This window comes from Lytechinus pictus, chromosome 2, assembly GCF_037042905.1.
Source record: "Lytechinus pictus isolate F3 Inbred chromosome 2, Lp3.0, whole genome shotgun sequence".
Classification (NCBI taxonomy): Eukaryota; Metazoa; Echinodermata; class Echinoidea; order Temnopleuroida; family Toxopneustidae; genus Lytechinus; species Lytechinus pictus.
Window position 1 is genome coordinate 25082665 of NC_087246.1, and position 25704 is coordinate 25108368.

A 25704-nucleotide genomic window follows, 5' to 3' on the forward strand; every position below is an offset into this window, starting at 1 on the left:
TGAAGGTATAGAAAAAACTATTTTCAGTTTTCTGAAAGAATAATATTTCATTATTTTTTACCATACGATATGTAGGACACCTGCTCGCATATGACGTCATAAATCAAATTATTAAAATTCTAATAATTTTTTTAATTCTTTAATGGATTTTTCTCAAACTTTTGCCAATATTTTTTATTATTTTATCTGCTATTTTTACAATAAACTTGTTGTCAGGGTGAACTTCTCCTTAAGGAAAAAAAGTCATGAACATATGGCTGGAAAGAGTATCTTCTCCCAAATTATTTGATACCATGTTTATGTGGTATGTCTTCACGCTTGGATAATCAGTAGGTATTCTTTGAAGTGATGTAAATTTTGATTTGTGCCAAAGTAAGGCATGACTGCAATTAATGAATCCAGGGCCCCGTCTAGTTTGACAAAGAGTTACGATTTATCCAATCAATCGTAACTCTATGGAAATCCATCGCTGTCTTAATTTTTTCTACAGGAAATTATGTCCTTTGTTACTAAAGAGAAGCACAGTGAATTTTCAAGAAAACGATGAATGCATGAATATACATCATAGCTAGATAATATTTTGAACAAACATGCATAATAGATGTTGACGTTGCTGGCCGTCCATAGTAGTGATTGATCGGATCAATTGTAAGACGGGGCCCTGGTGTCAATGATGTCACAATCTTACATTAATTAGTATACATATTTGAAAATCCCTTTCAATTAAATTAACTTGAGAATTTATACTAAAAAGTGTGTATTAAACATTTCTAATGTAAATTATAGAAACGGTGTTTTGAAACGGATTTTAATACAACCCTTGTAGGATTATGACATCATTGACAACTGGATTCATTGATTGCAGTCATGCCTTACTTTGGCGCAAATCAAAATGTACATCATTGATTTTGAAGCAATAAAATCTATAATAATAATTAAAAAAAACATAAAAAAAGAAAACAAAACAAATATCTCTTAATTATTTCCCGTTTTATTTCATTCAAGATTTTAAGGGTTAAGTTGATTCGTTCAAAGTAAGTTTACAGGGTGACCGGAATAAGGTATGCCTTCGCAGACCTATTTTACCTATCGTCAATGATAACTACAATAAACTACCCACATCGTAAAAAGAATACTCTTTATTCGACACAAAAGATAGTAGGGAATGAATTGCAGTTCTATTCTAAGCTCTTAAATTCGTCGAAATTCGCAATTCATTATTTCGACCGCTGAATCCACAAACCCTTTGACCCATTTTAATTGTTATGAAATATTGTATTTTAATACCAAGGTAGTGGTAGAGTATAGTGTTTGCTATGACGTTGGAATAGGTTGTAATCGCAAACATACATAAAATGATATATGGGCAAAAAGTTCGACTGATATTTGCACGACACTGGATACCATTCCTCTATAAATCTGCAGTAAAAAAAATATTCATCTCTATCAGTATGGCAATGCAATATTTCTATATACATGAATATTTGGTTTATTATAATTTGCTTTATTTTATCGGGGGGGGGGCACCCTTGTTTGCGACCGAAAATATAATGTCAAAGTCAACAAAAATTTTGGCAGATTTTCATCAAAGCCAATGGTTTGTTTGATTATGGCCATTTTATTTGTAGGGGCATTTGGTAAATATCAGCGTAGAAAATAATTTTTATTTTGGGGGACTGCTTCCTTTTCCACATCCGGGCAATTGCAGCATTTTTGTGGCTATTTCTTTCATATTAAGGGCTACTTTTTTTTTTGGGGGGGGGAGGCAACAATCAATTATGCAGTAAGAGCAAATATCATTATACTGTCATAGTTAGAATGTTGATTTTCTAAATTTTGAATATTGTTTGTGACAGATCTTGGGGCACTATAGAAAGAATGGGCGCCCCAAAGCATTCATTTTAGGGGGATTTTAGCGGCAATTTCAGCAGTCATGAGAGCAAAATCGCCTTCACCCCCATGTTTGATGAGATCAGATAAACGCCTAAGATCTCTTCCTTCTAGAACCTCGCGCTTCGTTAATTCTTTTGTTCCTGTTTCAATCCGTACATTAATAGCCATACTTGAAATTATATTACCCCCCCCCCTTCCTGCCTTTATCTGAAATTCTCTAATCTTTGTTTGTTAGATTTGTATGATGTTTATCATGTAATCTTTGTGTTTATCATAATGACATTCTAAATTATTTTGTGCGAACAAATTGAATTTCCATTTGTACCTGACTGCATGATGGACAGTAAAAAATATCTGAATCTGTATTTCATACGCTGGCAAATTTGGACCTCTCTGAATCGGACCGTGGATTCTTCTCCTTATAATTCAAGTCAGTCCCTCCTCTTTACTTACTGGTGAAAAGAAACTACATTTGGTTTTAACGCTTCCGTCAACACCAACTTCGTTTCGACTATCCCTCTTGAGCAAATACGTAGACAATTGCTCGTTAATAAGTTCTTTTAAAAAGAGAGCGTCCCGGTCAGTTGGCTGTGACATCAGGGAGTCGATAGAGGGGTATGGGGGCAAGACAAGTTGCTTCAATACATGAGACAATCTAATTAAGTCATCTCGAATTTTGTTGCATTCTTATACACATTGATTGAGGATTATCACGCAAATTATGCTTTATTAGTTATTCGAGGTCATTCTTGATAGTGAAATAAACAAAGTTAGGTGTGAACCATAAAACGTCAACAAAGAGTTCGAAGGTGGTCATCTTTGATTGTTATGGACCAGCACGTACCCTGATTGGTTCAATCAACTTCTCATCTTAATGATGATTCACAGGGTTTCTTTTGTTACTTGGCGGCTTTTCTCGGGTTGGGGTCATCTTATATTTCAGATCAAACAAACCGACTCTCTCTATAAATAGGACCATGAAGTTTAAGAAGAGAGTGTTTGTCGAGTAAATCGAACAGAAGAATCTAATCATCGACACTATAGCTGGTCAAGACGTACGGAGGAGCTTGATGGTCCCCAACGCAGGACATCTCAAGTATTCTAAACATCAATCTTTTAGTTTATGCCGTAAGTATTAAGCTTCTTTGACATCGTTCTTTTCTATTTGATAACATTCATTGTTAATACATGGAACTCAATGAACCTTGAATAATTATACCCTTTTCCCATTTCGATCAGATTTTAACATTATGTACGGTAGATTGTCTTTTCGTCATGTTATGATGGGCCTGGGAAAGAATTTTGAAGAAGGGATATTGGTATTGAAAAAAAAGACAAGCCCCCCCCCAAAAAAAAAAAAAAAAAAAAAAATCACAAAGAATATGACAAAAAAAGGCAATTGTGTCAAATTTCTATACAATTTAACATACAAACCTGATTTAAAAGGGGTGCTGATCGATTATTAATTTGTAACACTGCTTCCCAGGCGCCACTTGAATGTTCATTGTGGTCTTCCATTTTGCTTTTTTCTCTGCTACCTTAAAAAAACAACACCGCAATATATTTATTCTTACGATTGATTATCTCCTTGCAAGAGCAGGCAGTACCTGAGCGTGCGTCGAAATTATTGTATGAATATAGGCTTAAAATACGGCCAATATTGGTTGCTTTTGTTTTACTTTACGTGAATTCCACGAAAGCCTGAAGCATGTGGCAACAGAGCAATTTATTCTTCCATTCGAGCTAGGGATAGAAAGAATGTAATTTGCTCTCGATTGAGTATCCATGAAACAAAATGTGTGATTAAAAAAAAAACACCGGGCAGCTCATAGATCTATAATGATGTGTCCCTCCAAATTGATGACTTCATCTTGTTGGCTAGCTCCCTCGAAAAGTTTTGGCAACTTTCAAATAAAAAACATCAAACCAGCATCAAGACTCGTAGCAAACCGTTACTTTTATTATTGTGAACAATCAAAAGTACTGGTCTCATTGCACCCATTCTCTCGAGATGTGACGCACTTTAGTTTGTTTTGAGGAACTTTTATGCCATAAAAACACAAATGGGTGATTGTCAGATCGTTTCGTGTTGAGAAACCAGAAATTTATTGCCAAAGAAGAAAGGGTTTTAACCCGAAGAAATTTCGCCAAAGGATGTGAAAAAATAGTTGAAGCCATTGAGGCAATAGGTAAGAGTTCCCTCTCGTCACCACACGTATTGTTCTGTTTTTGGTGTTTAAATTTACCAGAAATTCCCTTTGTTGGGGGGGGGTGCAGTCCTCTACTTTTTGTGGGGGGTTGGGGGTCCAGGCTTGAAAATGAGTGTGCCATCGTATCAGCCAGTCGCTCCCGCCACCCGGCAATAAATCAATTTCAGTTATGTGAGCCAGTGTAGCAAACAAGCGAGAAAAATCACACATTCAAACTGCTCCATACACCCAAAACAAAACACAAATGGGGGGAGGGGCGTGCATTCTCTGTTATAGGACCAAAGCTATGGAATCAACTGCCTATCTAATTACGCCAAATTTCATCAACAGAAACATTCAAGTCCTAACTGAAAACTTATTTGTTCCTCTCCCATTCACAGTTCAGTGTGTTATATTCAGGAGAATTCAAAATTCTATTCTTTTTCATTTTCTATTATTGTTTGTGTGTATGTTTATTTTTCTTGAAGCGCCATGAGCACCGAAATGTGGACATGTGCGCTGTATAAGTAGCCACTATTATTGTTATCATTATTAAGAATGTACTTTAAAAACTATTTTCAATTTAATTCAAATATTAAAAAATATGGTTTATTGAAAGAAACATGCATGTATTACACCAAGGGCCAGTGATTTCTTTTCTTGAATCATGAAGAGAGATAAGAAATAACAGCGAACGGATAGATTTTCACAGGAAAAAATCCAAGAGATGCCATTGTTTCAGCAACAGATATCGACTCTAGAAAAACATGGGATCCTCTTTTAAACTTGACAAAACAAAAATCAAGTGCGTTAATGCAATCCCATCGTTCCCAACTAAGATCGCAGTTGTGAAGTGGTTTGAACTGTTCTGCCCAAGTGCACTCCTTTATGTTTTTTAGCCCTTTAATACCCTTTTAATACCTGTTTACCAGGGCACCTCTTTAGATCAATACTTGTTTTTGAAAGGGCTACCATAGCATGTATAAAGAAGAGCGAATACATAAATGAATAAATATATTCGGCCTAAAATGGTTCTAGGAAATATGCATTCTACTTGTTACTTGGACTTTCCAGTCATTAGGTCTGCACATGTAGTACACCGACTGTTTACTTCAATTTTGCTTCGACTTTTGTCAGGTAACCTTTCTATTACTTCGTTTGCATTGTACATTATACATTTGTGTTGAATCTGATTTTATGTTTTTTATTTCATTTCATCTTTTCGATTAACATATGAGATTGTAAATTTGTCGGGTTTATCATCATGTTTTGTTTTGTTCTTTTGCTCTCAGTTTGTTAAGTTGCTTATTTTTTTTTCTTATTAGGTCTAATAACAATAAATTTGTCTGATATTAAGCGTACTTAACCTTTACATCAAAATAAAGGCTTGCAATCATCCAAAAACTGTTATCTGAGTACTCTCAAACTTAATTTGTGCCACAAACAATATTCTTCATTCACATTTTTAGAAAATATAAGCAAAATATAATTTGTTCTAAAATCGGATTGTGGACCAGGAGCTGTTCGGAGGCCTTTATAGGAAATATCAAAAACGCAGATGAGATGAGACGGCCTTGTGTAAATTTTTATCATGAATTTGGATTTGGCAGTGAAAACATCTCATTACCTCTTTTGGGACACCAACTTATCTGAACACAATTATTCAATATTCTTTTTGTGATTTTCAATATATACAAGATATTTTGCAGGATTGGACATACGTTGCGTTTCGGTTGATCTCCTTCACGTAAAAAAAAGCTGAGAGATAACCACCCAGGGTCCAAATACATAAATCTAAATTTTCTATGGTAAATACATTTAAATTTCCTCTGTTATGCGCTTATTTTCTAAACCTAGCTTCTTTCTATAAATATAAACATCCATATAAATTTATATAATATTTTCATCAACTTAATTTCAGTGACATTTTGAAATGCCCCTGATTTACTAAGAATATAGTTGCTTAGATACTAACATCTGTACTCTGCTATGGTCGCGGTGCTATATATATCAGTATCATGTAATATGCTATAAGCACGAACTAAGCTTATGTTAATAGACATAGCTTCAGAAACCCTCCTATATCCCCCGCCCCAGAAAACAAGCCCTGCATATTAGCTTCTGAAGAGACTTGGATATTATTACACCGGCTTAAGGCCGAAAGCCTTTTACAGCACATAAACTCCCGCCATAGCACGTTGGCCTTTACTTCACCTGGGTTGAGTGCACTACAATGTGGATCAATTTGTTGCTGAAGAAATTGCGCCATGAATTCGATTCGAACCCACGACCCTCTTTTTCAAAGTCAGGAGACGAATCTACTGGGTCACAAAGATCAAACAATCATAAATCCGACAAGTTATGTAAATCAATTTTTTTTATTTGAAAGTTATGGCATTTTAAATTTCGCAAAACGTTATATGCACATAATAAATGAAAGGATAATAGGATAACCGATGTCATGTCACACACGAAAATAGAGGTCTAGAAAATTTACTATTTTCGTGTTCGAGAAACTTATCATCTAAAAAAATTATAAATGTAGAAATGGAGGATATTTACGCCTTCTTTCTACCATGCCCATAAAAATTGATTTCATTTGCTAGTTTGCCATGTTTGCGAGAGAGCAGAGATCCAAATGCAAGAAACTCTAGATATTTTTATTTTAAAATGGAGTATTCTATTTTGTAAATTACATTTTGATTCACTTTTTTGTCATAAATATATATAATTTCTTCAGCATATATACATATATATATATATATATATATAATCATATATGTGTATATTATTTGATTTGCACTTTTTCTCGTATTTCAGTTTGGCAAAGTTTCACTATAGCAAAGAGTGACAGTAGATTATAACAATGACAATAAATGAATGTGAAATATGAAGGAACCTGCAAAATAAGGCAGAGATTGTAGGTCTCTTTAAAATATGAAATCATCAATTAAGGAGATGAGGTGTAAAAGACACTAGATACTACATACTACAAAAAAAAAACTAGAGATTGATAATGAAACATAAAAGAGGGGGATGTTCGGAACTTTGGAGTTGGGTGAGCAAAGCCCGAGACGGGACCAAAGAGATCGGGAGAGGGTAATAGGGAGAAGATCGGACTGAGGTCCATGTGTAACGACGTCCACTACCACATTCGAATTGTTGGACCTATTCTTGTCTTAATCCTATATTTCAAATCCACAATATAGGTATATGCGCGTTTGAATCATTATTTTGTAAGTTTCTTCTTTCCGAAACGCCTTTAAAAACCTTTTTTCTGTTGAGTGTAATACCTGAGCCACGGACAATGCAATTTGAGCATTGATTGTTTAAACGTCTTCATATGCCATAAAGCAAGATCCGCCCATATGATGCTTAAGAATCATTTATGGTGATTTTCCAAATGATCATTAATTTAACTTATGATGAGTAAGTCTTTACAAGAAAAAGGGTCGTTCGTTAGCTTGACTTTCCCCCTTTTCTTGGTATTATTCTGTCCATACACCCACCCAGGATTTTGTGAGATATTTTACATCTCAGGAAGTTTGTACTTCGCAATTATTGTGACAAAATTTCCTCGTTCTGTATACTTATAATCTCTCGATGGATAATGGGACAATAACCATTTCGAGCATTTCAAACGACTACGGGGCTAAGTTGTGTCCACGCTTCAGGGCGTCAGTATAAAACATAACATTCTTTCGACAGGGGTAACAACACAATTCAATGGATTTTTCTAACAAAAGCCATGATGACGCAACAATAGAATTCCCCCTACTTTATACCACCAAATTCAATGCTTGCTTTGTATTCATTTTAGAAACCATATACTATTCCCCCTCCTTCCAAATTTGGCTGTGGGCGTGTGAAGCAAGATACTCTTATTCTTTTCTACCATTCTTCTGCAACAAACAATTGGGAACGCCACTTTTCAAACATATAACATGTACAGGACTGGACTTTGTTTGCGCACAGTGTCCATTGAAAAGCTACATCTGTATTTCTTCAGTGACTATCTAAAGAACCATGTCAACAAACTTCAGCTTGCTGTATAGTATTTGAAATAACCAAATTATTTTATTACCCTCGTAATCCATTAAAGCACCACAGAACTCAATTTGAATGGAATACCGTCGCATGCATTGTTATGAATTGGAGACTCGTCTGATTTCCCAACAATTTCAGCGAGCCGGAATTGTAAATTGATATTCATAATATGAGCTGTAATGAAAACAGAAGTTTCAGTAATCATTATTATGATTGGCATCAGCCTTAACTCTGGACCAGGATATATCATACCACATCTGATGTTTCATGTTCAAGTACAAGGAATGGTTCGATAATTAGATATGACGATGAGGTGATCTTCAAAGGACATTAGTTTGAAGGGCGACGAACGCTACTTGAGTGTCTGATTACACATTTTAGGCGGAAGCAGTTCCTAGGGCTTACAATTACATGTGCTGTGTAGTATATTGCCGGTGAAAATTCACTTTCGAAACCATTGTCATCATAATTATCGTGTGAATATACAGCGGTTACAAGCCTTTATTTGTCGTTTTAGCCAAATGTAGCATGAATTATCTGTCTAATTTAGATGCCAGTAATCGAAACTTGTACTTAGATTGCACGTAGACAATTAAAAACTGTAAACACTGTCAAGAGCATGCTTGAGAGTGCTGTTGAACAAGTTAAAAGAAAGTGAAGACTATTGATTGCCGTGAAGAAAGATCATTAGCGTGGTGATTTTTGTCTTGTTGATATCGTAATTCGTCAGAAAGGAGAGCATCACCACCATGTTGCCATCCCTTGGTAGCTTACTTCTCGCCGTCATCTTCTTGAGGGTGGGCGTGGTCGGGGCGGAGTTCAATTATACCACTCTACCAACAAACTTCGTCACCGTGGAGGAGGGAAAGGAAGCAAGCCTGCGGATAAACCTTACCGGCATCACGAAAACTCTTCAGATTGAAACGTCGAGTAGCGATCTGCAAAAGTTTACCCTCGAGCAAGCTAGATTTCAGGTTAACCCCATCTATGAAACGATTCTGTATCCCAATGGTTCGACAGGCCAAAGACTCAGAGACGACGGAATACAGACTATAACAATTAGAATAGGAGGTATTTCATTGGGTATTAGAGAAATTGACTTTGTAGTGAGGGATGATATGGGTTTATTGGACCCTAGTTTTCAAATCCAGCCGTTTACTGTCAAAGTGATCCGGACACCAAGCTCAGTGGGGACTGTATTCACCTATATCTTGTTAGTATGGCTAATGATTAGTTATGTCACCATGGGGGTAAAGATAGAATGGGGCGTCATCAAGAAAAAGATGAGGAGACCGTTTGGCGTAGTGATTGGTGCGACGTGTCAGTTTATTGTGATGCCTGGCATAGCTGCGCTCTTAGCGACGGTGTTGAATCTTGAACCTACAGCGTCAGTGGCTCTCATCATCGTTGGCTCGTGTCCAGGGGGGTGGCTCAGTAATGTCTTCACCCTTTTGCTTGATTGTGACTTGGTATTGAGTCTTACAATGACATTCTGTTCGACAGTGATTGCCCTGGGTATGATGCCATTGAACCTATTCATCTATGCCACACCATACGCCAGTAATAACAGTAACATCAGGATACCTTTCGTGCAGATCTTCATTCAGCTTATCACATTGGTCGTACCTCTATTCATAGGAACATTCCTTGCTCATCGGTACCCTCGAGTGGCTAAATGGTTCCGAAAGCTCCTGAAGCCCATAGCGGTTGTTCTTGTCCTTGTCGGATTCGCTGCTGGACTCTGGGCCAACTACTTTGCCTTCGAGTCTCCTGCGGACATCTATCTCAGTGCGATTATATTACCTTGTGTAGCCGCTCTCCTGGCTTTCTTTGTGAGTAAACTCACTTGCTTGTCTAACCATTCATCCATCACCATCGCCATAGAAACAGGGTCTCAGAATGGTCTCCTAGCAACATCTGTTATAGCATTTTCTTTTCCTCAACCGGAAGCGGATCTCATGACTAGGGTTCCCGTTCTCTTCGTCATCTTCATTTTCATCGAAGGGTTATGTATGACGGCCATATACGTGGTCATGAAGCGGTTTCCTGGTCGATTTGAGCTTCCTGATGATGACGATAGCGTCGACCATGACGACTTTGGTGATAAAGCTATTAAATTTGAACCATCACAAGAAAATGGAAATACCAAATTGGACATATCATCAAGAATAGTTGGGCTGGGTTCCAATGACTTCAAACAGTCCTCCAAACCAAGAAAGAAGACTAAGCAATCATGGATGTTCTCGAAGTCGACTCAGGTTGACCTTGAAGAGATTCGTCGAAGTTCTGATTATGCCAGGTCGAACGTTATGTCACAGGTCCGGTCCCATTCTAGATCTCTTTCCCATGTCAACCGTGCTTACGACGCTGAGGAAAATGGACCATTATCTGTGTATAACATCAGCACTGCCACAATGGATGATACTGCGAACCAGAATGCTCGTCAAGTCTATATATGATAATTTCAACAGACGAATCTGTACTATTCAAAAACGTTTTATGGGCGGAGGGGGGGGGGCAAACTTACAGAAGATGGAATTGAAATAGGAACAAAGTAAAGTTCAAAGTAAAGTTCATTTCACGTTTTCTTATATTGAAGTCAAAATGTTATTAAAGTTACTTTAAGGGATGCTCCGGGCTGAAAATAATATGATTTAAACAGATAAAGATAACTCGGACAAACAAAACACTGAAAATTTGATCAAAATCGGACAAGGAATAACAAAGTTATGGCATTTCAAAGATTTTCATTATTCCGGTGAAACAGTTCTAGCCATGTCTTCATGAATATTGAATGAGCAAATTGATGTCATATCCCTACTTGTTCTTTTGTATTTTATTATATGAAATTACATGTAGGTTTATTCAAATTCTACCAAGAACTGAAAAAAATTGATTGCCAACTGATTAATAGTGCATTAGTTATTCATTTCTACAAGGTATTTCATTATAAAGGAGACGCATTATTCACACGTTTATGAAAATATGAAACAATTATGATTTCATGAAATAACATAAGAAAAAGGAAAGTGGGGATGTGACATCATCCGCCCACCTAATGAATATTCATGATGACGTGCATATAACTAAATTCACAAAATATTGCTAAAATTTAAAATTCAATAACTTTGTTATTTGTTATCCGATTTTGATGAAATTTTCAGCATTTTGCTTTGTGAGTTTTACTCTATTTATTTAGATATAAATATTTTCATCCTGGAGTACCCCTTTAAGGTGCTGTCAGACCAAGACGATCCAGTCAATATTTGCCGACTTATCAATTAATCACATTTCTTGGTATCGAATGTTGCCATTTGTTGATTACACAAAATGATTTCTTCATATCAATAAATCAATTATTAATATAAAGATTTTGATTTCTCGACATGCTTGATATCAAGATAAAGGGTGATAAAATGAATTCTAAATCGCCCGATCGTGACCGCCCCTACAGGTAATCTGTAACCATGTAATACATAATGTAAAAAACTGAACAATACATGGGGTATCATGCAATTTTCATATTCAATGCGTTTAGTACTTCACATCTCTTTGAGTACCGTAATATGTAGAAAATCTCAGGAATTATACGAGTGTTGCCATTTTTCCCCATGTTAATCTGTCCTAACATTTAAATGTAGATTTACGTCATCTATGACGCATTTGATCATGTTGATATCTATCAGCAGAATCGCCGATCCTAGGGGCAGAGGGAAGCGATCTACCCCAGTGAAAAAAATGGGGGTGAATATATCAATTTGCCCCCAGTGATTTTTAAAAATTGAAAAATTCATAACATTTAATGCATATTGACTGTTGTGATTCATTCTATCCTGAAATTGATGATTTATTTTTTGAAATATTATTTTACAATATTTCTAAATGTTTTAAGAATCATTTTCTATGATTTCACTCTGTGCACTTAACATCGATTTTTACCATTTTAATTGTATTATCTTTTGACTTAAAATGCGTTTCACTTTTGAATTTTCACGATCATTGTCTTTGCTCTTTTGAATGTTTTGAAAAGATATCGGTAAATCGTTAACCATCGCTGTATGCATAATTGACAAAATATTATTCTCAAATGTGAATAAAACGTGACATTTTTATTGTTATTTTTGTAATTTAGTGTGTAAAAATACGCATAATCTTCTAAGATTAATCAAAATTTCAAATATTGTTATTACGCGATATATTCTATCATGATAAAAGCTGCAAGTAAAATATGCATGGCATGTCAAAGTGATGCGTATAAAACAGAACCTTCACCATACTCAGTTTGGCCCCCATCCTCCCTCCCCCTCTCTTTTCTCTCTCTCCCCCTCTCTTTTCTCTCTCTCCCACCCTCTCTCTCTCTCTCTCTCGCCTCTTTCTTCCTGGCCTATCCTATCTTATTATTTCTTAACTCCTTTTTAGGTATATTTTAATACATTTATATGTTTAACATTTTATAACAAATTGACACAGTTCAAATATAATAATTTCCTATAACTATAACGAAGTGTTCTCTTTTCGAATGAAGAGTACATCTATCCATTAAAATAAATTTTATGAGATGACAAAAGGCTGTTAAGAATATGAGAGAAAGAGAGATACATAGAGAGGGGGAGAGAGAAAGGGAGGGGGTGAGGAGAGAGGGAGAGATGTGTTAAGAATGCAGAAATTGTTACTTTTTCCTACACCAATGAGAATGTTGAGAATGATTATACAATTACTGTTGAAAGAATGTCTAATGACATTGAGTTTAAAATGTTGAGAAAATGTATAGAGTATCTTCATCTGAATTAAGTAATAAAGATATACACAAGATGATGATGGTGATGATGATGATGACGATGATGATGACGACGACGATAATGGTGATGATAATGGTGGTGGTGATGATGATAATGATGACGACGAAGAAAATGATGATGATGATGATGATGACGATAATGGTAATGATGATAATGGTGGTGGTGATGATGATGACGACGATAATGATGATGATGACGATAATGGTGGTGGTGATGATGATGATGATGATGATAATGGTAATGATGATAATGGTGGTGGTGATAATGGTGGTGGTGGTGGTGATGATGATGATGACGATAATGATGGTGATGATGATGATGATGACGGTGCTGATGATGATGATGATGACGACGACGATAATGGTGATGATAATGGTGGTGGTGATGATGATAATGATGACGACGAAGAAAATGATGATGATGATGATGATGACGATAATGGTAATGATGATAATGGTGGTGGTGATGATGATGACGACGATAATGATGATGATGACGATAATGGTGGTGGTGATGATGATGATGATGATGATAATGGTAATGATGATAATGGTGGTGGTGATAATGGTGGTGGTGGTGGTGATGATGATGATGACGATAATGATGGTGATGATGATGATGATGACGGTGCTGATGATGATGATGGTGATAATGGTAATGATGATAATGGTGGTGGTGATAATGGTGGTGGTGGTGGTGGTGATGATGATGATGACGATAATGGTGGTGATGATGATGATGAGGATACTTATAACGGTGGTGATAGTGGTGAAAGTTGTAAGCTACATTGTGAACGTGGGGATCATTACGTAATGATGATAACGATGGTGATGATGATAATAATAATAATAATATTCTGCATTTATATAGCGCTTAATACATCGAAACGACGTTTCTAAGCGCTTTACAGATTTATTATTACCCCGGTCATCGGATCCTTGCATGCCCGCATACAATGTATGTACCTTCTCCACTCCCTGGGGAGCATTCCAACAAGAGTTCCAAGACTCAATTGCTTGGCATACTACATAGGCTTTCGCATCCTACCGGGTACCCATTTAACACCTAGGTGGAAAGTGGCAAATTGTGGATTGACGCCTTGCCAAAGGACGCTAGGCCATGGCGGGATTCGAACACACGACCCTCTGATTACAAGGCGAGAGTCAGAACCGCTACACCACGGCGCTTCCACCATGATGATGGTGATGATGATGATGGTGATGATGATGATGATGACGATAATGGTGGTGATGATGGTGATGATGATGATACTTATAATGGTGGTGATAGTGGTGAAGGTTGTAAGCTACATTGTGAACGTGGGGATCATTACGTAATGATGATAATGATGGTTATGATGATGATGATGATGATGATGACGATGATGGTGGTGGTGGTGATGGTGGTAATGATAATGATGATGGTAACGGTAATGGTGATGATGATGATGATGCCATGGCGATGATGATAATGATAATGTTGATTGCGATGTTGATGATGATGATGACTCATATAATGGTGGTGATAGTGGTGAAGGTTGTTACCTACATTGTGAACGAGGTGATCATTTGGAAAACATGATAACCAGTCCACTCTCATAATGTTTGTACAACCTCACATTGCATCTTATAATGTTTACTAATTTTCATTGTATTATATTTGTGTTCAAACACCGGCTAGACATAGATGTAAACCCTATAACCCTGCAAGCAATAAATTTTCTTTATTCACGTGTTTGGCAAATCCATAACACGACACACCACCTTAATTAAATTAATTTAATCTGATGTTAGAGATTCTATATATAGCACCATTTCCATCATCAAAACATAATATCATCTTCATGATCTTTCTGTATTTAGTGATAACAAATCTCTTACATTCATATGAATGATGGCCCTGAATATAATCATGACTTGTTTAAAAAAAAGTACGTCTGTGTCGTCTAGTTCACGATTTTGGTCGCAAATTGCGAGACTTTGGTCACTAATTCCACTATTGCAGTCGCAAATTATAGGACGTTTCGTCCGCAGGTCTGCAATTTATGTGGCAAAGTTCATCACCTTTCTCGTGAATCTTTCAATTTGGGTAATTTATCCCCCCCCCCTCCCCCTCTCACTTTCTCTCCCTCTCACCACACTCATCTACATGATTTCAGTTTCAGTTTTATTTTTACTCATTTCCAACAGAACAGTATACAAAATCCAAAGAAATGCAATTATGATAACAATTGAAGTATAATAAACAAACATGTAACATAACTTTATATGTCGTAATTATACATAAGAAACTTAGACTCCTCTCTATCAATCAGTATATCTATATATCTATCTATCTATCTATCTATATATCTGCACTTGGATAAGGTTCTCCGATCCTATCAGTTAACAACTCTGCACATTCCCACCTTCTACGAGCAAAAAAGATAAAATATAGAGAAATGACGGCCCCTTACAGCTGCATCTACTAAATGCTAAATAAAGTAACCTTATATCGCCATATACTAAGCATCTTACGGAAATCGCCCCATTTCAGAAATACTTACTTGATTTAAGGCAAAGGTCAACCACACGTCCAAAAATGATTATGTGGAAGACTAATTATTGACATTCATGTTAATCAGTTTTATCCTTTTTTGCAGAATGACCAACATGGCTACCTCAAATTTCATTCTTATCTCATTACTGACGATGACAGCGACGATGACTACCGTCGATGCTCAGTGCGGATCTGTCACCCTAGTCAACATCAGCTACACAGAGGATTTCGTTTACGTCTACGAAGGACTCCAGGCAAACTTCACATTGATCATTGATGACGTAGTTAGCGATGGGATCCTCTCTTTCAGGTCAGATAGCCCACATCACTTCGAGTTGAAGGACCCAGAAGTGACCTTTAACCTGACTGTGGGTGGAGGTTATCCAATGAACATCACTTCGACTATCATTGGAAATGTGATATCAATCGAGGTAATGTGTTTTCCTTGGAATCGAAGACTATCATTTGGAAATCATGTTTTTGTAATGCCTGTTTATGCAAGAAACATGAGATTTGAATTGACTACTGGAAAATTACATATTTGAAAACGACAAAATGATACAAAAATTATATTTCATCATTGTGTTTTTTGTTGTTTATTGTAATACAATTCTGTAAAAAAAGGTTTGAGAGATTTTCCAATGTGGCATCTAAAGAACCCTTAGTGCAATGATTTGCCATCAGAATCTTCACCAAAAAATGCAAAATCAGTCTCGTCACTAACGGACCCAAGATTTGACATAAATATGACGACGAAGATTCAATTACAGTCCTGAATGTTGATTGACAAATGGGAAGATTAAAAAATTGGGTCACGATTGACCCCTAATAGTATCTCAATCTAGACAATGATACCAAAATATATATAAAATACGTCGTAAACTTTAATGGTATTAAGCATTAAATCGTGAAATGTTATTTCGGCGGTGGAAGGACGCAGCGCGTCTTTTGGGTGCCGAAACCCTGTTCGGCTAATACTCTATATACAAATTACCATTTTTGTTCATATTTGTAATTGTCAATATTGGACATGGAATGAGATGATAACGAATGAGGTTTGTATGATTTTTTCAGGAAATGGAAATATTATTTACCCCAGATGGCTCAAATGGCGTCGTAGTTGTTGGTTCTCAAAGCGTAGGCGTCCGTCGTATTCCAAACATTCTGCAATTGATTTACATCTACACTCTACTGGCATGGGTTGTGATTAGCTATATATCTATGGGTGGTAGCATGGATCTCAAAGCAATCTGGGAGAAAGTTCGACGCCCTTATGGTATCCTGATTGGTCTGTTCTGTCAGTTCATCATCATGCCTGCTCTTACTTTCGCCGTTGCCCGTCTCATTACTGGTAAATATTTGTTTAACCGTACACTGTTGGAAAATTTTTACTTTAAATAAAATTCCTGCAGCAGAGTCTCGAGAACACCTGTAATCTTAGTCCACTGTGTAATATTACATGCATTTGTGTAAAATTACAGAAACTAGATATTTGGTGTATGTAACCTTACAAATTTATTGTAATAAAACTGTTTCCCCCCTTTTTAAAACAGACATGTTCCATAAAATTATATAAAAAATTGTATAAAATCTTTCCTGTTTTAACAATTTAAAGAATGATTTGGTTACTTCTTTCTGTAAAATTGTTTTTTAATTTTTCTTCTGTAAAATCTTCTGGTTTTTTTTAACAGTGTAGGCAAAAAAATTGGTACCAGTTAAAATAAAACAATTAAACTTACAAGCACATGGATAAAAAATGGTGATGGGTGATAATTTAAAGTTTGTTTGATTACACATATCATTTGAAATACGATAATGTTCTTAGCTGCGTTCGTGATATAATGTGAAAAGAAATTATGTCGTTCGTATCATTTACAAGTATATTAATATTTATGATTTCCAGTCATTTCGATATGTTGTGTCAAATCACAATGACCCCATCAAACAATTTCTCTGGACTTAATATATATATATATATATATATATATATTAACTTTCAGATGAGCCTACAGCAGCAATTGGTATCGTCTTGGTCGGCACATGTCCTGGCGGATGGTTAAGTAATATCTTCAGCGTTCTTCTCGATGTCGATTACACCTTGAGCGTGACCATGACATTCTTCTCCTCCATCATCGCGCTCGGTATGATGCCCCTCAATCTCCTCATCTACGCCACGCCCTTTACTGGTGGTGATGCACGACTGGGCACACCATATGTCGACCTCGTCCAGCAGCTCGTCATCCTCATCCTACCCGTCTTCCTCGGGATAGGCCTCTCCTATAAATTCAAGAAGTGAGTGTTTCATTTATGCTATTAAACCATATACACACTGGTGAATTTACTGTATACATGGATCATATGGGTGTCACGTGTATGAAAATATAGATCTTTTCATTAATATCTAGGTGAGTTCAATTTATGGCAGGCCTAAGTTATATAATCAGGCTCTTCCGGTGTTCCGTGTTACTTTCTTTTCTGATTTCTAAATATGATTCCTTATTCGTTCGCTATCTGATACGAATGGTTCATCATTTCATAAAGTAAAACGCACAAGATATTTTTGAAACATGAATTATCCCTCCTCTAAAACAAGCAGATTATATGGATGTCACATTATGAACCATTTGTGATTTTAAATGATAGTCACTCCAGTTGGAAGTCGTTTGTTTGTAAATATATACCATTCACATGACACATGATGACATAATCCATTCCAATATCGCTGAATCATTTTCACGCATCTTATAAAGTCAATTGACTTTCTAAATTAATGCATGGGCGGAGCGGGGGTATTCTGTTAGTGGGTAAGACGGTAAGGAGGCCCAAAGATGACGTTATCTTTTTTCTCAATTGAAAAAAAAAAATCATAAGAGTTACACGATCTAATCCTCTCTGTCTGTTATTCATCTGTCTTCCCTCCCCCTCTCGTTTTCCTGTTTTCCCCACTACTTGAATAATTATAATCGAGGTGGCAACCCCTGAACCCCTTGCTTCACCACATCTTGAATCGATGATTGCATAATTTCTCATCAACAAGCTTACATTTATGGATTATGTATCATCGTTTTACACAGATTCAGGAAGTTTTGTGATAAAGTCATTAAACCGATCTCAGCCCTTCTCATCATATGTGGAGTGTCGCTTGGTGTCCCAGCAGACCTCTATGCCTACACTACATCACCACTCGAGGTAAGGTCTAAAATGTGTATAATGTTGCCGGTATATTGCTATCCATTTAACCGCCATCCTGATTATGAATCCGGGGATAAATCCTACCCCCTCCCCCATTCTACATACTCTCCTTCTCTGCACTGCAAAAACACCGGTGTTGATTTAACACCAGCCCGGAATCTATGTCCACACCAGAGAAGTGTTAAACTACACCAGTTTGGTTTTGGTCTAACACCAGATAGGTGTTCATACAACGCAAATTAGTATTAAAACAGAACGGGTTTGATTAAAGAGTGGTGTTGATTCATTACTTCTCTGGTGTGGACATATATAGATTCTGGGCTGGTGTTAAATCAACACCGGAGTTTTTGCAGTGTGTCTCTATATCTGCCTGTCTCTGATTCACCTCCTCCTTACCCCTCTCTCCATCCCACTCTACTCTCTCTATCTTTCCCCCTCTCATTCTTTCTATCTACTACATCCCAAAATATCTGCTTGTTCATTTTCATCCATATACCTCTACCCCCTTTTCATTTATTCCTCTCTTCTGAATCTAAAGGATTTACAAGAGAAAATGTTTTAGTGTCGAACTAATCATCAGAAAATTGCCTCTTTGACTCTCTGTCGGTGTGTAGAGAGTATAAACATAGTTTTGAATTCAATTCCTTGTAAAGACATACTGATACAAAGATATATAGGTGTCTGGGTAGTATGAATGATCTACAAACTACACAAAGATGTGTAATTTATATGAACTTGTAAACTCTTTGCACGGAGGTAAAAAAAAATATATACGGCGATGTAAAATGTAAGTGCGATAAGGTCTACTTACAAGCTAACAGATAACAAACCAGACCCAACGATGTACGTAAGCAGGGGTTCAAGTCTAGTTGTACTACCAAATAATCTTTAGATATCTTCTTTCATACAAAATGCTAAATGCTCCTGCTTCATTTCTAGTCACCATTCAGTGTTACAAATTATCGTGAATTTCTTAATGTCACTTTCTTGTCAGTGAGGTGTTACGTTGATTTCGATTTATTTTTGACAATTCTAATTGAATTATTCGACATTGAGTGGTATTCTTTTTTAAATAAGTTTTTATTGGGTTTTCATGATTTTGTGTAACAAATCACGTATAGAAAATAAAAGTAATTTGAAAAAATAGCAGCATAAACATTAATAGTTTACATTAGAAAAAGTACAGCTTATCAACAGATAATAAGTGATAAACATGACTTAAAAGCAGTCACTCTGTCTCTTCTAAGTATTCCTCACCCCCTATAATATATTAAAGGCAAGAATGTAATAACAGAGGGATAAAAATCAGGTGATTTACCTATTATTAGAGATTATCAAATTTCCAACCTCAGAAGGCATATTAAGATATTCTTCAGTTACAAAAATTAATAATGATAGAATATCTTACAACTTAAATCTCCATTTCCGAAAATGGCTTGCAAGTTTATTATTTTTCTTGGCAATACGATATTCAATATCCTTGTCAGAGGTCAAACATGCTTTATAACCGTCAAAAGTTGGTGGTTTGTTCTGAAATTTACAAATATGAATATAATATTTAAGCAAAAGAAACAAATATGTAAGGAATTTATCATAAATATAACCGAACATATTTTCAAATTTTGAAACATTCTGTAAATCAGGCTTTTTGGTTTCCTTAATAATAGGTTTCATAACTTCATCCCAAATGGGTGGTATCTTAATAATCAAACCTATAGGTTTAACCATATTCTAAACTAGAAAATTTAAACCAGACTTCTATAGAATGCTGAGATTCATAATATGTCTTCCATATTTTTGCAATTATATTTATTAATTCATTAAATTTCATAATAGTTGTTGGTTCAAAAATAATGCATTTTCCTATTTATCCGATTTCACGACTGACTTATGTTTGACAACTTTTTGCAAAAGGATATAAGAATAATTTTTAATTGGTGAATGAGTTGACGAGTATGGTCTAAGTTAACCCATGTTTTACTAAACCATGACTATTCAGAAAACCACTCCATCGACTTTTCAATTATACTTTGATTCTATTCTTTGTTTTTTGCAATCAGAATTGGATCGCCAGTATGATCACCCCAGTCTTCGGAGCATTCTTCGGTCTCGCCTTCGCTCGTATCTTCGCTCGCGATGTCCGGACATCGATCACCATCTCGTTGGAGACGGGTGTTCAGAATGCTCTCCTTGGCCGTACCATCGTCGCTCTCTTCTACCCTCAGCCGGAGGCTGATCTTATTGCTCGAGTTCAACTCACATTCGTCATGGTGACTCTCGTCGAAGGGACGCTAGCCTCTATCATCTATTCATTATTCAGGTAGGTCTTTGAAGTGCTTTGAATGAACAAATGTAAATTATTTATTTGCCTTGTTTTCTACCATTCTAACTTTTTTAAGGGTACGTTACTGCATTAGTTTCTCTCTCTCTCTCTCTCTTTTCTTATCTTACTCCACCCCTTCTCTCTCTCTTCTTATTTCTCCACTTTCCCTTTCATTCTTTACTCCACAATGTATTTTCCATATTTTTGGCTCTTCGAATGAAGTATATAATTTTTGTGTGTGTCCCATCTCCTTGATTGCTGATTTAATAATATTTTAAAGGAACCTACAGACTTTACAAGTTCTGCTTTTTATGCAGGTTCCATCATATTTCATATTCATTTATTGTCATTGTTATAATCTACTGTCATTCTTTGCTATACTGAATTACTTTGCCACACTATTAGTATAATCAGAATAATATTATCTTGTATTGTGTTGATATGTTGTTCTTTGTTTTGAGAAATATGAGAAGAAATTCAAATCAAATAAAATATGATTTTTAAATTAAAAAGACGTTAAAATTAGTTTATTCTCCCCTCCCTCCTCCCAAACCATATTTTGAATGTAAAGGAGATACTTTAATAAACGTGTTCTCTTCGCAATGTCTATGATCCAGGTATTTTTGTTGCCGCAAGCAGTGTGACAAGATGATGCCGAAAGAGGATGATGTCAAGGATGAGGAGGCTGTGGTAGTCGATGACATCGAACCCAAGATTGGTCATGAGAGCAATGGTAACACGCCCAACCCAATCGGAGTTGAGAATGCGGGCTTTGAGATTTCTGATAATTAGGCCGATGATGACTATATCCAGCTAAAAATGTATAAGAGTATACTTGACGCGCTGACTGTATTCTTTTGTTAAAAAGTTGTTGATGGATTTTGCATGTTGTAGATGGATTTTTTTCAATTGATTGTTGGCGATTGTTTTTACAAACCTTCTAAATATTCATCATCATTGGCATTAACATTATAAATGTGTATTTAAAATCGCCGTTGTGCGTGGCGTTCGCTTTGGGATGTAATTTCTATAGCTAACTTCCATTTTCACTTGAGATTGTTGCATGTAGGTTCATTAAATATTTGTAAGTCTAATTTTGAAGCGGATATGTAAAGTAATATTTATATTTCATAAACTATGCATTGAATACGGCTTACTAATTTATTATTCATTGTTCTATTTTTGTACATCAAAGGGGACACAGAAAATAAGGCATTATAATTTACATCTCCGAATTTCGAAGCAAGTTTCTTTTCTCTTAACAAAATTTAACCCATAGTCTTTCATATTTCTATCTTTTATGTAAGGTATTTGGTTTCAATTGTTTTATAATAATCTAATTGGTGACTTATAAAGAAGTACTTATAATGAATAGTCTGAAATTGTAATTTTGAAATAGTATTGTAATGATATTTTCTAGAATTCAATGTTTAAAGTTCACATCCAACCTAGAGTGCTATTAAACATTCTTAAAATTTTTACTCTTTATTATAATAAATCGTTTGGGAAGGGGAAACAGCAACTATAATTTCTTGTACAGTTATTTGACAATATGTATATATTTGTTTCGTGTTGTATATCATAACTCTTGTATAGTATTAGTAGGGTCCATGTATGATAATAAATAAAGGGAATGTAGTGAAATATTTGCATAAAAAGTTTATCAGTTTTTAATCACTCTTACTTCTATACCCCCATCACTCTCACTTTCTTTACCTCTTCCCTCTCCCCAGTCAAGCTCTGATGGGGTTAAGAATCTACCATCACCCCCCCCCCACACACACACACACACACACACACAATGTTCCTCAATCCAGTAGTTTGTGTTAAAATCGTTGCAACAACTTCAACATCAATATTATCGTTATCGAAAATCGCCTTGATAGCTGATCGACTACACTTTTTACGCGCTAAATCTATTCCTGCAAATAGGAAAGAAATTATTGCACCGTATCCAAAAACTATACACCCCTTGAACATAGCCACACGACGTCACGGCCTCCTCATCTTCACTTCTCTTCTATTCATCTGAACCACTTTTTATTTCTCCCTTCTCTCTATCTCACCTCTTTTATATCATTTTCTGTCATCATCACACGCTCCCACACGTACACGCACCCACATCCGCGCACACACATTCACAAATCCCCAATATACAGACTCTCCCTCTTTCTCCGACAAACCATTTCATGGAACACCCCCCCCCCCTCCCGAGGGGGAATGTTCAACGTTCTTCTTAAAACATATTTATTCCAAACGCGTCTAGCGACATAAGCTGAACGGGGCGGTATTCTGAACATTGTCTTTTCTCCATATTTTATCTTTTCTCAGAGATATGACAAAATCGGTATTCTGGTGGATGTCATAACTTTTGTCACAAAAATTGTCATAAATTTCGTCTCTTCTCTTTAGCGCGCACCAAAAATACGCGGCTTTAAATGCGCGTAATCCTTTTATACAATTAAGCAAAAGATATGACAAAAGTTATGACAGGGGGGTAGCAGTCATAAATTTTGTCATATCTTTTAGTACCAAATATCTCGATACCCTGCCGACTTAATAACAAGCATATGATGATATCATTTAGATTAGATTGTGGTATTAGTTTCACTCATCATCCATGACAATTTTCAATATTATATTTTCATGCTACAATTAGTTAGGCCCTACATATTGATTCCTCCTTTTTTTTCTCTGTTTTCCTTCTTTTTCTACTTCTCCTCTAAAATCCTTCACAGCTCCCTGTCTCTCTTTGTAATTAAGCGCATCGATATTCGCGTAGTTGCGCGATGCCAACTGCATTGGGGATACGCCCTACCTGTCACGGGGCCTTCCTATTGGCTAGAATGGCTCCCACTGGGAACTAACGATGATTTTGATTGGTTTGCTTCCGAAAAGATGGGCGGGAACTTATAGAGATATGACAGGGAAAAGACAATGTTCAGAATACCGATTTGTGACAATCATAGCGGTGTCACATCTCGGAGAGAAATGACAAAATTTATGACAAAAGTTATAACAGTGTTCCAGAATACCACCCTGTTCGGTCATTCGATTTAAAAAATGATTAAATATTATTGTGAACGAAATAACCTCTCGATATTATTTCAAGTAAAACATACTTGAAATGGTGTTAAAAATATTTGGACTGTAAAATGAAATCACATAAGTACCGCCTGTTAAAAGGCCACATAAAATGGAATTTTATTCAAATTTACGAATTGATATAATACAACAGACTGGCACAATATGGAAAATGCAGCAAGTAAAAGAAAAAAAATCAGTATTACAACATATCAACACAGTATAATTCTGAATATATTTTTGTAAGCTATACAGTCAAAACTTATGTTTATTGATGTTTGTTTCTATTTTGATAAAAGCTACAATCAATAAGTGACATATTTTGTAAAGTTTGGTTCATGTACTTTTATTGAAATATGCCACTCAGATAAATGTTTCAGGTATGGGCAAATATAGACAATATTGGGATTTTTTAATCTTAGATGATTAACCCTACTCAAAACCTGAAAAAAACTTATATTTTTAACCCCCCTTACATTTTGTTGTTTGAATTTTAGAAATACTGAAATATAAGTACGTATTCAACTGCCATTGTTCGCATTTGTGAGCATTGCTATACAGTATTCGAAGGCACATACTTAATTCCCTTGCCCCTCCCATACTCTCCCTCGCACAGTTACCCACACCAGAAACTTTTCAGGAGCAGTAGAAAACCAAATCGGTATCACGACACTTTTTCCAGCGACATTTGCTCCATTCTTAATATTTCACAGGGCATGGGGTTAGAGATTTAGATTTTAGATTTATTTATTCCGTTCAAAATTTTTTCAAAATATAATCAAAATAACAATACATATTCAATATAATCGATAATACAGACAAATCAATGAAATTTCGTAACGAATGTTGAACATAAATTAAACAAAACTACAATTTGTTGCAGTAATTTTATCAATGAAGAGAAACAAGAAATGAACGGAGGTACTTGCCAAGAAAAGCAAAAGCTTGTAGAGAAGGCAAGCCCCTAAACTTAGTTTCAATACTTTCAAGAGTTAGGATTGTCATAGAGTTCCTGGTTCAGAACCGTGTAAATACAAGGATTCTGGTTTAATAATCAGTTTTAGAGGGTAGCTTCTATGTTTGGCTTAATGGTACAGATTTTTCATAGGAGCAACTATCGCCGGAGCAAATGTCATGGAACATTAAATCCGGGCCTGAAAATTAAATATAGTTGGGTCAAATAAGTTTTTGGTCTAACCAGTCTCAGCATTCATTGAAATACACATACGTTTCAAAATAAAAGGGCCCATGTGTATGTATCAGCTGCCAGTAATAAATTAAAAAAACATTTTAATCAAACAGAATATCTTACTTTCATTTTTTATTTATTTTTACGGACGTACAATTACATAGTCCCCACATAATTTCTACAAAAGTATTAATGTACGTAATGCTCTCTTCTGTTGCAAATAAATCCAATAATGTATATACTTTTGTGTAAATCATACCCGATAAATATACACCTGTGTAACGTACTGGAATACATTATAAACCCCTCAAAAAAGTTTGGAAATCTGAGTTTGGCCATTAACTTCTCCCAACTCCCAATTTTACACAATGCATCTTTGACATCATTTAAAAGATCATTTAATTCTCTTTAAAATGATACCATGCTTGTTATGATCATGCCATCACGAAA

General features: G+C 35.8%; 2 protein-coding genes across 5 annotated transcripts; both read left to right on the forward strand.

The window, feature by feature from the left end:
• Positions 1-2361: 2361 nt before the first annotated feature.
• LOC129273375 (ileal sodium/bile acid cotransporter-like) lies at positions 2362-23848 on the forward strand. 4 transcript variants are annotated; one of them, XM_064114082.1, is made up of 9 exons: positions 2887-3021; positions 5164-5219; positions 5781-5890; positions 15570-15897; positions 16541-16817; positions 17467-17758; positions 18541-18655; positions 20719-20978; positions 21599-22625. In XM_064114082.1, the coding sequence occupies exons 4-9, from the start codon at positions 15571-15573 to the stop codon at positions 21771-21773; spliced, it is 1446 nt and encodes a 481-aa protein (XP_063970152.1). In that variant the 5' UTR covers positions 2887-3021; positions 5164-5219; positions 5781-5890; position 15570; the 3' UTR covers positions 21774-22625. The 4 variants fall into 4 exon arrangements, with proteins under 4 accessions (XP_063970140.1, XP_054766380.2, XP_063970152.1 ...); XM_064114076.1 differs by lacking the exon at positions 5164-5219; XM_064114070.1 differs by lacking the exons at positions 5164-5219; positions 5781-5890 and having other exon boundaries at positions 2362-3021; positions 21599-23848.
• LOC129254519 (ileal sodium/bile acid cotransporter-like) lies at positions 7884-12623 on the forward strand. The gene has a single exon (XM_054892981.2). The coding sequence runs from the start codon at positions 8879-8881 to the stop codon at positions 10586-10588; it is 1710 nt and encodes a 569-aa protein (XP_054748956.2). The 5' UTR covers positions 7884-8878; the 3' UTR covers positions 10589-12623.
• Positions 23849-25704: the final 1856 nt, after the last annotated feature.